The sequence below is a fragment of the Cyprinus carpio genome, chromosome B21, assembly GCF_018340385.1.
Source record: "Cyprinus carpio isolate SPL01 chromosome B21, ASM1834038v1, whole genome shotgun sequence".
Classification (NCBI taxonomy): Eukaryota; Metazoa; Chordata; class Actinopteri; order Cypriniformes; family Cyprinidae; genus Cyprinus; species Cyprinus carpio.
Genome location: NC_056617.1, coordinates 7,479,970 through 7,496,462, shown reverse-complemented (window position 1 = coordinate 7,496,462; position 16,493 = coordinate 7,479,970). Strand labels below are relative to the sequence as shown.

The 16,493-nt window shown below is 34.6% G+C and overlaps 1 protein-coding gene across 1 annotated transcript; it reads left to right on the top strand.

The window, feature by feature from the left end:
- The first annotated feature begins 73 nt into the window (after positions 1-73).
- On the top strand, positions 74-16,490 carry fam219aa (family with sequence similarity 219 member Aa). Its single transcript, XM_042747771.1, has 6 exons — positions 74-314; positions 7,776-7,875; positions 9,603-9,705; positions 9,823-9,903; positions 12,196-12,250; positions 13,018-16,490. The coding sequence occupies exons 1-6, from the start codon at positions 255-257 to the stop codon at positions 13,174-13,176; spliced, it is 558 nt and encodes a 185-aa protein (XP_042603705.1). The 5' UTR covers positions 74-254; the 3' UTR covers positions 13,177-16,490.
- The last annotated feature ends 3 nt before the right edge of the window (positions 16,491-16,493 follow it).

Genomic DNA, 16,493 nt, shown 5'->3' with positions numbered 1-16,493 from the left:
AGAGCTAATCGAACTTTAAATCGTATTAATTATTAATCTCCACGTCATTGTGGGAGGGTTCCGGAGCCGGAAGTCAGATGTCGCTGTTGAGTCACCCCTGACTCGTCATAGCCAGATAGCGGAAAACAACTAGAGATGATGCTGAAGAGCTCGGCATCTTTTAACCGTCCCAGACAGTGAATAAATGCGATTTTCAATTAGGATATCAGCTTGAGCACTTGTGCTTTACTTCACAAGACTGACGTTTTATCAAAATGATGGAAGAAATTGACAGATTTCAAGTGCCTCCGGTAAATCCGGAGATCAAGCTGCTGGTGAGTATCACTCACTCTCACTACACAGAGAATAACACCGTGTACCTTTACAGGTCGTGGGAAATGACACTGTGTGAGAAGACAGTAATTCTGTATTACCTAACTGAACCTGACCCACAGACGACAGGCTCGTTACCAGATAACATCTAAAGGATCGGTGGGGTTATTTAGACAAAACCGACATATCTATGCTGATACTATGCCAGTTGCTATGGTACTGACATGTACTCAGTCGCTTTCATATGTTGGTAAACCTGCCTTAATAAGTCCAAATAAAATCTCTCACAACACAAGTTATATACACATGATGATATTATTTTTTGACCGAGAGAAATGGCTGTTTGTTATTATCTGTCCGATTCGTGAACATTTCGTTCTTTTGAATCGGAGCTTTTCAGTGAATCGGTCTGCGCTGTTCATTGAGTTTGAATCAGTCTGACTCCCTTTGAATCGGAGCGTAAACGACGGTTAGGTTGTTGTTCAAATGAATCGCCGAGAACCAAATGATTGAGCTCTTACTAAACTCAATTGAGTGATTGTGTGGAATTGTTACTTAACAAAACCAAATAGCAAAAATGTTACAAATTAACTGAACTCAAATGTTTTTTTGTGGTAATATCAGGACCACGCAATGATACGTTATAATGACACAGACCAGTCTCTAAATGTTTTGATTGTTTTAAGCTTACATTGAATTAGAATTTGTACATTAAATACAATTAAAAGTAAAATAAAAAGTAAAATCTTAAAATAACACCATACTGTAGAATTTAACTTGTATGAAAGCACAGGGACGGTTATTACAAACAATACAAGCCGTAAAGTACTTGACTTGAGTAGATTTGAACTCGTCAGCCCAGTCAGACAGTAGTAGCAGACACATACGTCTTGAATTTCCTGAATGTCTTATTTGTTTCAGAGCTTATGTAAACACATTGATTTCCAGTGAAGTAAGTATGTTTTCATTCAGTTAGTAGGACTGCATTGTCTGGCTGGAGTGAAGTGTGCACTTTAGAATATGCTGGACTGGTGAGATATGGCCCGGCTTGATAATGTCATTCCTTTTTCATTGGCGCCCCACTATTCCCAAAGTGCCAAAGACCCAGCTGTTACCCTATACAACAAACTGTGCTTTCTCATGGTAATTCATTCTTCTGTGGGCAGAAAAGGACACACACCCACTGCAATATGTCTCCTGTTTCTGAGAGAAGAATGCTCCTTCCTTTTATGAATTTACTTGTTATTGGCTTTCTGATTTGTTGCACCATACATAGATGAAGATGACAGTCTATTAGGTCACATAAATAAGAAAAAACGACCAGTTAATTTCAGAATGCCATGTGGATAAAAGGAGGGCTGCAATAACAGTTAGCCACAGTGCTTGTCGGTTTGCGGTGACTGTAATTTTGCCAAGTAGGCGATTTTCCAGGATCAGCATCTTTTGTTGGTTCTAGAACGTCATTCTTGTCGAACAAACATTGTCCTGACACAAACCCTAACCAGAACCCATCCCATCCCTTTTATTTCATATAAATAAATAATAATATAGGGCTATAGAATATATTTGTTAATAATAACTATATATAGCGGCAGCTGTGGCCTAATGGTTAGAGAATTGGATGTCACGACTTTCACTTTTCACTTTTTTTTATCTATCTATCTATCTATCTATCTATCTATCTATCTATCTATCTATCTATCTATCTATCTATCTATCTATCTATCTATATATATATGGTAGTCATCTTATGGATCATGCTTTGCTGTGATTGGTCCAGAGTACATCTTGTCATATAATCCCACCAATCCTTTTCATCACCTCAGCTGTGTCAGCATTCGCTCATCTTCATCTCCTTCATCAACCAGCATCACCAAAATGCCATATTGACATGACATGTGATCAGAAGGGGCATAAAGATCCTGGAGTTCAGATCATTAGGTGCCACACAATGCTATTAATCTATATTTAATCTATAATCTTTCCTGTTGTTAAAAGTTGACCTTCTCATTGACATTCTTGAGGATGAACATTAGTCCTTGTGAGAGATTTTACACGAGACCTACAGGTGTACAATGTGTCAATGGAGTCATCATGGTAATCTTGTTTTTGATGTGTTTCTGTGGATGTGTGAGACGTGCACTGCTCTAGATCAATGCAGACTTGCTTATGTGTTTCAGTTACAGATTTCTGATCACCTTAATCTTGTAGATCAGCTTTAAACAATGCGACCAGAGATTAGGGTTGCATCAGATTGGGTTCTGTATGCTCTGAGGCTTGGTTTTCTCCAGTAGAGCTTGCATAAATTTTATGGGCAGTTGTACGTGTAGCTGGTGGAATATGCATGACTTTGATGTTGTTCTTTGTGGTGTTGCTCTGAGATTTGTGTAGCCTGTGTAGTCCAACAAAGGCTGTCTGGAAAACACAATAACATCGGCTTACTCAACAGAGTCCTTTGTAGACCACAAAGACGGATAGCATTTTTACATTTATGTTAACGTGAAGCATTACCTTGCTTTGAAGGTGTATGCTGAAGCTCGAAAAAATGAAAATTACATTGTGGACGAGCAACAGCTGGAGATAAAGATGAATCACAATGTACTTTATGCCCAGCATATGATTAGACGCTTCAGGAGCTTGATGGTATCCTGCTGGGCTATTACCCACAATCCCCTGCTGGTCTCTTTAGCTGGTCCTGAGTTTAAAGGGTTTGTGAGAGCCCTGCCAGGCCTACAGCTGACACTATGCCACGACTGAATCAGTGGGCAAAGAGGTTTCCTTCAATAACAAGTCTACTTCATGTTTGTTCCACAAGTGTATGTCTTTATGATACGGGTGTTTTTTTTTTTTTTTTTTTACATCTAGTGACCCCTCCAATGGTTTAAGCATCTTTTAGTCACCACTAACATGAGCTAAGCATGTTTGTTTTGTTTATGTCAGAGATTTTAAATTAAATGTTGATACTGATATTTGATATTGCTAATAGGTGCTTCTGAGTTCTGAAATTGGTGTAAAAAAATGTAAATCTAGGTATATCAATGTTATTTTAGTATTATTTATATATTATGGTATGATATATTATGGTCTTATAGTAATTTTAATTTGCTTTCATTTATATTGTTAGTTTTAATTTTGATTTGAGTATTTTGTGTGCTATATTTTTTTGTCCTTGTTTTATTTTTTCCCAAATATATATATATATATATTAAAATAATATAATAAAATAATTTAAGTAATATAGACTACTATATATACAGAGATATTTGGGAAAAATATATATAAGTATATAGATATATATATATATTTGGGAAAAAAATAAAAACATATATATATATATATATATGTATGTATGTGTATATATATATGTAATATAGTGTGTGTGTGTACTATATATACAGAGATATTTGGGAAAAATAAAACATATATGTGTATGTATGTATGTATGTATGTATGTATGTATGTATAGGTGCATTTAAAAAATTTGAATATCATGACAGTTTTTTTTTTTGTAACTTATCTCAAAATATTAGAATATTTCCTAAGATAAAAAACAAAACAAAACAAAAAAAAACAGAAATTTGCAAAACAGAAAAGTTCAAGTTCTTTAAAGTATATTCATTTATGCACTCAATACTTTGCCGGGGCTCCTTTAGCACAAACTCCAGCATCAGTGAGGTATGGCATGGAAGCGATCAGCCTGTGACACTGCTGAGGCACTATTGAGCCTTCAGCTCATCTGTTTTGTTAGGTCAACTCTTTCTCATCTTTCTCTTGGAAATATACCATAGATTGCATATGGGGTTTAGGTCAGGCATGTTGGCTGGCCAATCAAGCACAGTCATATCATGGTCAGCAAACAACTTAAAAATTGGTTTATGCACTGTGGACAGATGGGAAAGTCCTGCTGGAAAAGGAAATCAGCATCTCCATAAAGCTTATCAGCAGATGGAAGCATAAAGTGCTCCAAAATCTCCTGGTAGATGGCTGCATTGACTTTGGACTTGATAAAACATAATGGACCAACACCAGCAGACAACACGGCACCCCAAATCATCACTGACTTTGGAAACTTCACACTGGACTTGAAGCAGCTTGGATTCTGTGCCTCTCCAGTCTTCCTCCAGATGCCAGACCTTGATTTCCAAATGAAATGCAAAACTACTTTTTACTTTTATCTGAATAGAAGGCTACCTACCTAATTTCTTGCTTCCAGTCAACTTTGAATTTAATATGCTTTGATACAGCACCCTGTGAACAGCCAGGCTTTAAGTAATGACCTTTTGTGACTTACCCTCTTTGTGGAGCGTGTCAATGATTGTCTTCTGGACCAATGCCAAGTCAGCAGTCTTCCCCATTATTGTAGTTTAAAAGAACACAAGATATACAGAATTTATACTGTAGGGATTAATAAAACTCAAATGTAAATATTCAAATATTTTTAGATACTGGATTTTTGACTTTTACACTTAATAATATTTAATTAATTATGTTTATACATTAAATTATATAGTGGCCTTTATATTTTTAGATTAAGGTATCATCATGTTTAGGTGTCTGTGGCATCAGAACGTTTGAAAACCCTTGTGTTTCACAATTCACACCATTCTATCTACTGACCAGATTGTTTGTTGTCTGTGGTTTGACGTTTCAGTTAGTCATCTGATGTGTCATGAACTTCACCAAAAACATAGCATTGCTATAATCGCATGGCTCTAGGGGCTCATGATGACAGCCCAAAGACTCTCAGATGGCCACATGGACCACATCCAATAAAGGCAGGCTTTTTAGGTCATAATAGGCGCTCTGTTGGCAGAGGCAGCTTGGGTGTGCTGTCAACATTCTTCCAACAAGCTCCCTCTGTTCTGCCTCTCCCCATCCCGAGTGATGTCACAGAGCACTCCGACCCTACATATTTAAGGCTGGAGCAACAAAACATGCCTGGTGTCATGTGAGCCAACTATGCAGGAAGTACTGGCCGGTTACTATGACAGCTAGAATCTCCCTCCTTTCATCCAACTCTCCACCAAGCAGCTGTGCAGAAAAGAGGCTGTGGAGAAAGGAGGGTGTGTATTGGCTCGGACTTTGAGTAGTATTGAAGGCTTGTTGTAAATTTTATATTGTACAACAAGACAGTAAGATTTGTCTATCCATCTGTCCAACTGTAGTGCCATTTATATTTCTAAAAGAAATGAATAAAGAATCAAGACTTGTAAGAGACCTTTGACTACTAAACATATTTTACTGGACTGTCATACTTTTAATTTAACACTACATTTTTGTTCAGAAATTTTGTCAGTAGATGTTTTGGAAACACTTTACTTTATGCCTTTATGTATAATGCATTATAAAAGTTTTGATGCATTAATTATGCCTTGTAATGCACCTTATAATAATGTATTTTACAATCTCATGAATAACTGTAACCACAGTTAATACACAATGGCCCGGTTTTGCAGACAGATTTAGGTTAAGCTAGGTTTAGGCTATAGATCAATTAGGACATTTAAGTAGCTTTTATTAACATGCCTTAGATAATAATACTACTGGTGTGCATCTTGATAGATAACAATGAACTATTTAAAATTCAGTCAGTGCAAGTTTCTTTCAGTTAAAACATCCCAGACATGCATTTTAGTCTGGAACTAGACTTAAAGGGATACTCCACCCCAAAATGAAAATTTTGTCTTTAATCACTTACCCCCATGTGGTTCCAAACCCATAAAAGCAACGTTTGTCTTCGGAACACAATTTAAGATATTTTGGATGAAAATCTGGAGGCTTGAGACTGTCCCATAGACTGCCAAATAAATAACCATGTCAAGGTCCATAAAAGGTATGAAAGTCGTTGTCAGAATACTCCATCTGCCATCAGACGTGAAATCTGGATTATATGAAGCAACGGGAACACTTTTTGTAAGCGAAGAAAACAAAAATAATGACTTTATTCAATAATTCCTTTGTCAACGGTCTCCTCTATGTCTGTCTATATCACCCTATGCTGTGTATGCTCTTCTATGTCATCCGCACCACAAGGATGTGCTGTTTTATTTCCAATCAAAGCTAAATACACATAGAGACAGCGCATCCTTGTGGCACGGATGACATAGAAGAGCATACACAGCATAGGGCTTTAAGCCTTGTCTATGAAACCAGGGGTATAACACTTATCAATTCATTGTTAGACTATGCATTTTAAATCCGGTTATAATTATTTACGACAAGATATTATGAATAATTACAATGCATTATATCCTTTTCAATAACCCTTTATAATGCATTATACGTAAAGGTTTTAAATGGATAGTTTCATCCAAAAAATGAAAATTCTGTCATTATTTACTCACCCTCATGTCGTTAGAAACCCATAAGACCTTCGTTCATCTTGGGAACATAAATTAAGATATTTTTGATGAATTCTGAGAGCTCTCTGACCCGCCATAGACAGCAAGGATACTATCAAGATCAACGCACAGAAACGTAGCAAGGTCATCAGTACAATAGTCCATGTGACATTAGGGGTTCTACCTTAATTTACAAAGCTACAAGAAGCTACGCAAAGAAAAAGTATTTAAAAATTCTTCTCGCCGAGATACCATTTTCCGCCATTTGAGAATACCCCAGAACATAATCAGCATAATCAGCATTGTTTATGTTCAGCATGTGCGCACTGTCTACTGAACGTAAACAATGCTGATTACGTTAATTACGTTCTTTGTAAACAAAAAAAATTCTCAAAACTTCAACAAATTCATAACAACTTCCTAACAAATTCTTTGTATTGTTTTATTTTCACACAAAAAGTATTCTTGTAGCTTTTTAAAATTACGAAAAAAAAAAAAAGATTTTTAGCATAAATCAGAAAATACTGTCAACCATCAGAAAAAAATAATTTTCACAGTGTTTTTAGTAATAAAATCTTGTATAAATTCAGGCAAAATCAGGATTAATCTGATAACCAGTAGCTTTACAGTACATTGGGAGTTTTCGACTGCACAGTCCCTACATCTATCTCTGCTCCCAGAATCAATAAGTTGCTGGAGCACAGCTGTGAAAGCAAATCTGAGACGTTTTGAGAGAGATGTATTAAAATGACCCATTCCGGTGACAGCATGGTGCTGACATTGTGCTATTTCACCCAACCCAACACCCTTGATACATGGCCTGTCTCATCAGATTCCATTATTTACAACCAATCTGATTTTCGCTGTCTGTTTTTTCATCAGCACACTGAGCATAGTTGGAGTTTTGTACCAGAGCGATGCTTTCTACATTACACGGTTTTTAGATTTGTTTTCTAGATTTACACTCTGAATTCATACTGAATCTACAACTTCCTCAAGATCCATTTGTCAGCTAGTTGATATTGGAATTATGTAGTTTTCACATTACTAATATCTACCATCTGCACTTGAGAATGTAGTGTTGTATCTACCTGATAAGTGTGATTGTGTTTTTGTCTCCAGGATCCTGCAGCAGCATCCACTTTGGAGGCTGAAACAGAAACGAGAGAATCAGAGTCAGTCGCCCTCAACTACAAGCCCTCTCCGCTGCAAGTGAAGATAGGTGAGGCACTTTGAACTGATGCCACATCGTCACCAGTGTAATTTGTTCATTTGAGTGTAAAAACGACTGTATTGATTTTCCCACTTGATATTGTGATTGTGAAGCATACGGTTTGGAGCGAGAGCTAGGAAGCGATTAGCAGAGGCCGTGTGAAATGGATGACTGTGGTTTTCGATAAGCAGGAGTGTAATGAGTTTTCAAGTCTGAATGTTTCTCTCAGATAAAGTATCTACAGCTTTCTAAATACAATTGTGGAGCCTTTTTGGCCTTTCCTTTTATACGAAGAAATTAATAATTTCTGTGAAAAAAAAAAAAAAACCCATCCTTATGTAATTTGTCAGGTTTCAAAAGCATCTAAACAGTAATTCTTATTTTTGACCATCTTTTTGAATATTAACTTTTTTTAATCCTCAGTTTCATTTGAAGCAATCTACTTTACTTTGTGTCGCTGGTAATAATTTAATAATTAACAGAATAATTTAAAAATGTGTGATTTGGTATAATGCAAAATGTATACATTTATCAGTTATTAACCATAACATTAAAATAGTTATTGGTAGTCTGTTACCATGTAGTCTTATTTTCCATTCTATTGTAGTATTTATTAATATTATCTTTTATTTTATATTTTTAATTTTAATGTTTAATTTTGATTAATGTTGTTATGTGCTTTTTGTTATTTTAATTGTAAGTGTTTTTTTTATATATATATTTCCATTTAGCTTTAATTTATTTTTATTTCAGTTATTACAGTAATTTTAGGACTATTTAAGTTAGTACTATTTCAGATATTTAAATTTCAGTTATATAAAACTACTATTTTGGTCTTTTATTTTTTTTTAGTTTTTCATCAAATATTTATATTTTATTTGATTGCAGTGTCATTTCAATTACTTAAAACATTTTTTTATCATTTTTGTCTTAGTTACAAATAACAACACTGCAAACATAACATTAAAATTATAATTGGCCATCTATATTATTTAAAAAAAAACAGCAAAAATTAAGCTTTGAGGGTCTAGAATTAAAGTCCAATAATTTCTTGAATTTTTAGGAACTAAATAATTATAACATAAAAAAAAAAAAATATATATATATATATATATATATAAATAAATGAAAATTAGTCAATTTCCCCACAAATAACAGGAAAAAAACAACTTTGCTTATTGCTCAGCCCTCTCTTCCACTGTCTCTCTCTCCTATCCTGCATCTGTATCTCACATCACTCTCTGTTCAGTGTTGCTCAGTTAGGGCACCATGAAATACAGCAGTTGCTGTTGTTAATTAAAGTTCACTTTACAGTCCTCCCTTTGACAGCCTTATTACTTATAGCACCGCAGAGAAATCTCCCACACACACGCAGATCAATGTGTGTAAGTCACGCAGAAGTCAAGCTCAGACTTCACGCCTGAAGAAACAGTTCTCCAGCCAGAGAACCACGCAGAATGGAGAATATTGATAAGACTGTAGTCTCAACTCATAATAAAACTTTGTGTGTTGCCATGGTATTTATCTGGATTCAAAAGAACTGCAGTTTATGAAATTTATGCAAGGAAGACTCCGTCTTCAGTATGCAAATGAATATGAGAACGAAGACCAATAACAATTGCATATGCAAATATTACAAGCGCACCATCGCTGTTGGTTACATTTTGAATGCTGAACGTTCTATCAATAGAAGACTTACAATATGTGATTTGTTTTTGAATTTGTTCTTTCGGTAGAGAAACAGCGAGAGCTTGCGAGGAAGGGCTCGGTGAAGAATGGAACTGTGGGTAGTCCAGTCAATCAGCAGCCCAAGAAAAATAACGTTATGGCCAGAACAAGGTGAAGTAATAACTTTATTCTTTAATCTACCTACATTCACATTCACATTGAAGCATAGATGTAAATGTTTGATTGAACTAGTCTGATAGTCTCTTCTATTTTTCTACTTTATTACAGGTTGGTTGTCCCTAATAAAGGCTATTCATCCTTAGACCAGAGTCCAGATGAGAAGCCGCTTGTAGCACTGGACACTGACAGGTATTCACACTAAAAGTGTCATTCTATTATTCTCTGGGAAGTGCTCTAGAATTCTTTTGTGAATATTTCTGAATGCTTCACTTCAAGGGAAGGATTAGACTGTATCAAATGCAGAGAAATGGAAATAAATCCTCTAATTAAAGCTTTGTGCCATTTTCCTAGCAGACGTAATGCCAGCCATCTCCACCTGACATTTAATCAAAATACCAGCTCATTTTAAAGAGAGTAAAGCTGGTGCCCTTCAGACTGGCGTGAGAAACTGGCAAAGCATAAAAGATTTAAAATTAATGTGCTTTCCTGAAGGCAGAGCGAGACACTTTAGCTTTGGCAAAATGAATCAACATTTGCTCTTCCAAAAAAAAAAAAAAAAATGTCACTTCAGAGATTTTCTCATCCATCACAGCAGAGACCCCCATTAAATATTAACAAAATTGTCTAGAAAGGCACAAGCAAGTGTCATTATCTGGTTCTGTTTTGTAGTATCTTTCATAATATTATCTCATGTGTTAAACTTTAGGGAGCACTTTCACTTCCAAGTAGACATATTCTACATTTTTTTGCTATTTTGCCCCTTAACTAAACATATTACATAAAAGTTTCTGAGACCAAAAATGTAATTTTTTACATTATTTACATAAATTATTACCGTAATTTGTAATGATTTATTTTCACATGACCATTGTCTAACCTTTTTCTGATCCTAATAATTAAACTGGCTTTTTTTTTACCTTTAGTATTTACACTACCATTCAAAAGTCAGTATGATTTTTGTTTTTAAGAAGTAGAAACCATAATATTATAAAATATTATTACAGTTTAAATGACCCGTTCTATTTCAATATATTTTAAAGTGTATTTTATTCCTGTGATGCAAAGCTAAATTTTCAACAGCCATTACTCCAGTCTTCAGTGTCACATGATTTTTCAGAATCATTCTAGTATGCTGATTTGTTGCTTAAGGATTTTTTAAATGATTGTTGTCAGTGTTGAAAACAGCTAAATAAATGTTTTAATTTCTAAAAAACTCCACCCCAAATTGAAAATTATGTCATTAATCTCTTACCCCCATGTTGTTCCAAACCCGTAAAAGCTTAGTTCATCTTCGGAACACAATTTAAGATATTTTGGATGAAAACCGGGAGGCCTGTGATTGTCCCATAGACTGCCAAGTTATTAACAGTGTCAAGGTCCAGAAAAGGTATGAAAGTCGTCATCAGAATAGTCCATCTGCCATCAGACATGCAATCTGTGTTATATGAAGCGACGGAAACACTTTTTGTAGGCAAAGAAAACAAAAATAATGACTTTATTCAACAATTACTTTGTCAACAGTCTCCTCTGTGTCTCTCCATATCACCGGATGCTGCATATGCTCTTCTGTATCATCCGCACCACAAGGATACGCTGTTTATTGACAGGATTTGCCTTGTCTCTAAGTTTCCTGCCCTGAGAGTTGGAAAAAAGCAAAAAAACATGTTTGTTGACAGAAGTCCAAAGCACTTGAAATCATCGGTATCATTTGTGTAGCCCACACGCTTCTGTAATGAGATGTGTCACAGTATGTGTTCAGCCACAATAGCGTGGCTGCTGTTCGGTTCAGATGATCAGGCACAGCGTGCAGCGTCTCACACAGATGGGTCTCTTAACTTAATGCTTTCTGTGCTGCCAGCTGTCTGCTGGATCTCTGTGACCTCAGCTGCCTGCAGTTGTTATTATGTCATGTTTTTGGTCACCCATCGTTCATTGTCTCTCTGGTTGTCTTTTTCCATTTCAGCCTTGCTGAGTCGCTGTATGTAACACTCATTCCCTGACATTTAGTACGTACACCCACTGTCTGTCACATGCTCAGGCGTTCTGTCCATCACGTGCTTGTACTAGTTCCTGTCATACTCATTCTTGGAGAGCATAGCTTCATTAAAACAACTTGTAATTACCGCAGCAATCAGCAGAAGGCTCCAGATTGTCGCTGTTGGTTTTTCCTGATAAATTAATTTGGCTGAAATGTCATCTTCGCATCTCTCTCTCTTGCTCTACTATGACTAAACAAAGTCTCTTTTGTAAATATTACTAAAACATTATAGGCGGAAACCACGCTGAAAAATAAATGAGGGAAATCAACATTAAATATGGCTGAAATACCTCAATAGATCTGTGTGTAGACTTTATTTTATGTCTTTAAGTGAGTCATTTCTTCTCTGAACTGATGCAGAAGGGCTGATTTCATTGGTCTGTAGCAGTTTGTCTGAAATTAAGGTGCCCGTTTGTGACTGTGTGCTTTCTGTTGTCTTTTAGTGATGATGACTTTGATATGTCCAGATATTCATCATCTGGATATTCCTCAGCCGAGGTAAGATGTCTAAAGTACCAGGTACTTATGCATTGAAATAAAGCCACTTAACTATTTGAACCCTTTGCCATCTCATTATGGCAAGGCAAGGCAAGTTTATTTATATAGCACATTTCATACACAATGTCAATTCATAGTGCTTTACATAAAAGGATATAAAATAATCATATACAATAATCACAACAATAAAAGAAGGAATTTAAAATGATTAAAAAATGTATTTAAAATGAATTTAAAACAGTTAAAAATAGGAAATGGTTATATAAAATACAGTGCAATCAGTGCGGACATAGCACAGTGCTCATTCAATAAATGCACAGCTGAACAGATGAGTTTTGAGTCTAGATTTAAATGTGGCTAATGTTTTAACACATCTGATCTCTTCTAGAAGCCTATTTATTTATTTTATTTTTTATTTAATTTTATTTAATTTTACATTGATTTATTTTCTTTATGTTTCATTTTATTGTATAGTTTAGTTTAATTAAGTCATCACATATATTTTATTTTAGTAAATTCTTATTTTATTTTTATATTTTATTTATTTATTTATTTGTTTTATTTTATTTATTTTATATTTCATTTTATTGTATAGATTATTTTAGTTAGTTATTAAGTAATCACATCTTTTCTAAAGTGGCTTCTAAGTGGCTTTGTGTAATATATTTTAAAAGTTCAGTTCACCTAAAAATTAAAAAAAAAAAAAAAAAAAAAAAAAAAAAATCCATAACTTCTCTGATAACTAACCATTTTTTCCTTTGGTACAGCAAATAAACCAAGACTTGAACATCCAGCTGCTGAAGGATGGCTACCGATTGGATGAAATCCCAGATGATGAAGACCTTGATCTCATCCCCCCAAAATCAGTCAACCCCACCTGCATGTGCTGCCAAGCTACTTCCTCCACAGCCTGTCAAATTCAGTAACCCCAGCCTCCCTTGAACCCCCCCCAGTCCCAACCTTGTGGGTTAAGCTCACAGTTAGCACCCTCAGTATAGATTAACTACTAAAGAACTTAAAAAAAAAAACAATAGAATGGGTGTATTAAAATGAACATAAAATAGGGAAATGTAATGAATGAAAATGCACAAGTATGTAACTGTCATTGGTTCCTCCTATGGTAGGATGCGAGTCTTTGTATCACCAGAGGGCGCTAGACTTAGGTGTGTGTATAGCTTTAAGATGTGTTGAGGTGTATATAAATGCATGGTGCAACATTAGAAGAATACAGCTGCTCAAACATCTTTTAAAATGGAACAAAACGGAACATTTCATCCTTTCATCCTTCATATCCTCACGGTCCATCAGAAAGGGCCCCTTTACACCAAATGAGAAATGTGTTGCTTTTAACTTATATAATAAGCCTACTTACTTGAGAAAAAAAAATACTTAAAGAGTAATATCTTTTGGCAGCCCTAATGATTTTATTTTTATTTTATAACCCAGTTTCTGTTTTATAGATTTATCAAAGCAAAATCAACATTTAGTTTTTTTCCTTTTCTGGGATTGATTGCTCTAGAATATCTGCTCTAGATGCTTTCTGATGTTATTTGGACAAGTGTGCTTGTTTTCTAATGAAAGGGAGTGTATAGTGACCAGGGGAATTTGTTTCTCAGATAATTTTTATTGCAAACTTAAATATTATTAATATATTATGAGTAGCATTGTAGCAAACACTAATGAAGGGAATACTCTTAAATTGAGATATCCATAAAGAAGACACTGATCTGCTACGAAACTGACATCAGATGTTATTAAGTCAGGGAAATCACATTGAATAGTTAAGATGTTTACTAAGAGACTTTTTTTTAACACATTTTTTGTGTTTATCATTAGGTTTAGGTCAGAGTTGCTGTACACAAACCCAACAGACTAAGGAAATTGTAATCACTTAAATGTTAGTTGTCTAAAGATGTACCTCTACATAGGACAAACAAGATAATTCGGTACATTTTCCTGATTCAGTGCATTTCATTTTTGAGAGCTCTTTGTTTTGAGAATTGTTGAGATTTATTAGGAAGGGAAGACACTTGTGTTGATTTAATAGAAGCTGCCAGATATATATCCCATAATCTCTGTCATTAGCAGGACAAAAATACTATAAATTTAGTTCATCTAGTTTGTGCCAAAATGCATAAAATGCATTGTTCCTTTATTTTATAGATGAAACAGGCATGAAAATTCCTATGACCTGCATTCAGAATCAATTTTACACTTTAGTGCTCTCGTCTTTATAGTAATTTTAAAGTGCAATACCATTTTGTGAGACATTAAGTGTAGTACTCTTGAACAGGATGCTTTGCGTTTGCTGTTTTGCTTCAACTGGATACCTTTCTTTAAAAATGTCTTTATAAATTCATCTCAGCTGTTTCAGTCAGTGGCCAAATCACTATCACTTCTGATAAGCAGCATTGAACACTCATAGTATGAAGGTCCTTGCATTGATTTGAAGATCGCACTGTTCTCTATAGTATTTGTGTCTTCTTTTTGTCATGCAACTGTTGTTTATTTTGTGCAACTTTAAGAGCACCTTATTGTCTTGCGTGTACATCATCACCCAGTTGCCATTGCCAGCTGTAATTATATGCCATTGCACCAAGCACATAACCTAGTAAGACTCCAGTTTTCATCTTATTTGGCAATTTAAGAGAATGTATTAAGAGAGATTACAATATAATAGTATAGAAATGTAATATTTAGTTTTATACACTACTGTTCAAAAGTTTGAGGTCAGTAGGATTTTTTTTCAATGGTTTCATTTTTTCAGCAAGAATGCATTAAATTGGCGGTAAAGACATTTATAATGTAAAAAGATTTCTGTTTCAAATAATTTTCTTTTAACCCCCAACAAGGTTAAATAAATAAAATAATAATAATAGCAAAATTGTTTCCGCAGAAAAATTCAACAGCACAACTATGGAAGCATTTTTTCTGCCACGAAAAAAAAAATAAATACGTTAATTGCGATAATAATTTTTATCACACAATTCAAACAGTTTTATTGCAATTCAGATTTTTTTTCTTGCAATTGAGAATTAATTTTTTCCCCCTCGCAATTTTAACTTTTCTTTTCAAAAAATTCAGAATTGTGAGACGTAAACTCAGTGTTGCGAGAAAAAGTCTAAATTGTGTAATTAAAAGTCACAATTACCTTTATTAACTATTTTTATCCTGTTGTTGAAACAAGCTTCCACCTTTTTCAACATTTGCAGCATTTGAATAAATGACATTTTAAAATATATATTCAAATACAAAACAGCTCTTTTAAATTGTATGAATATTTCACAGTATTCATATTTTTACTGTATTTTACTGTATAAATGCAGTCTTGGTGAGCATTAGAGACGACTTTTAAAAAATCTTACCAACCCCAAACTTTTGAACATGATGTATGAATTGACAAGCTTTTTGTTTTGAATATTGTGGATCATTTTAAAACTCATTTAGAACAGTGTGGTGACATTAGCCAGTTACATATTTTCTTTTTACTGCTTCTCATATGGATACAAAACACAACACCTCCCCAAGCCCATATCCCAAATGCTTATACATTCATTATAGTAATATGCAGACAAATATTTCATACTACACTGCCGTTTAAAGGTGCATTCACTCAGTATTTTTGTGTATGTTGTGGTGTCATCGACACCAGCATGAGCATTACACAAATGCCAATGCCGTTATTAATTTATTCCACAAGGGAAAATGTTCTCTTATGGCCATGTTTCAGTGGTATAGCCCTTAGTATAGCAATAGTTAACCTACACAATGCCTGTTCAGTAGACTTACCATAGATATGTACAGTAGATGGAGAATTTGAAGGCAAATTCTCTTAAGCCCGCCGTCTCTAAGCTGTCATGCTACTTTACAGACCGACTGATCTGTGTAATGATGAATGAAGATGTCTGTCTCTGCTTTGGTTATTTGGTTCAAGATAAACACTCTGTTGTGTAACCTCTAATTCACTTTCTGTTATTACACTGAAGTAGAGTATGCCTTAAGTCAAGCTATACAGTGGGTCATGCTATTTATTGTCGGTGGTATGCTTTTAATTTATTATTATACAGGATTTTGTTCAACATTTAGTTTTTTTGGTTTATTTTCTTTCCTACATTTTCCCCCCTTCTGTCGATAAATATGATTGTAAAGACATGAACAGTTTCCATGGCAGTATTTAATAATGTTTGTTGTTCTGTGTAGTGAATCATATCAGTAAATACATCTGAAATTACAATTGCAACAC

Bases quoted from the DNA above. Each gene is read 5' to 3' on its own strand.
- fam219aa (XM_042747771.1), top strand. From the start codon at position 255: ATGATGGAAGAAATTGACAGATTTCAAGTGCCTCCGGTAAATCCGGAG. The intron at 9,904-12,195 runs GTATTCACACTA...GTTGTCTTTTAG, and splicing joins GTAGCACTGGACACTGACAG to TGATGATGACTTTGATATGT. The intron at 12,251-13,017 runs GTAAGATGTCTA...CCTTTGGTACAG, and splicing joins CTGGATATTCCTCAGCCGAG to CAAATAAACCAAGACTTGAA.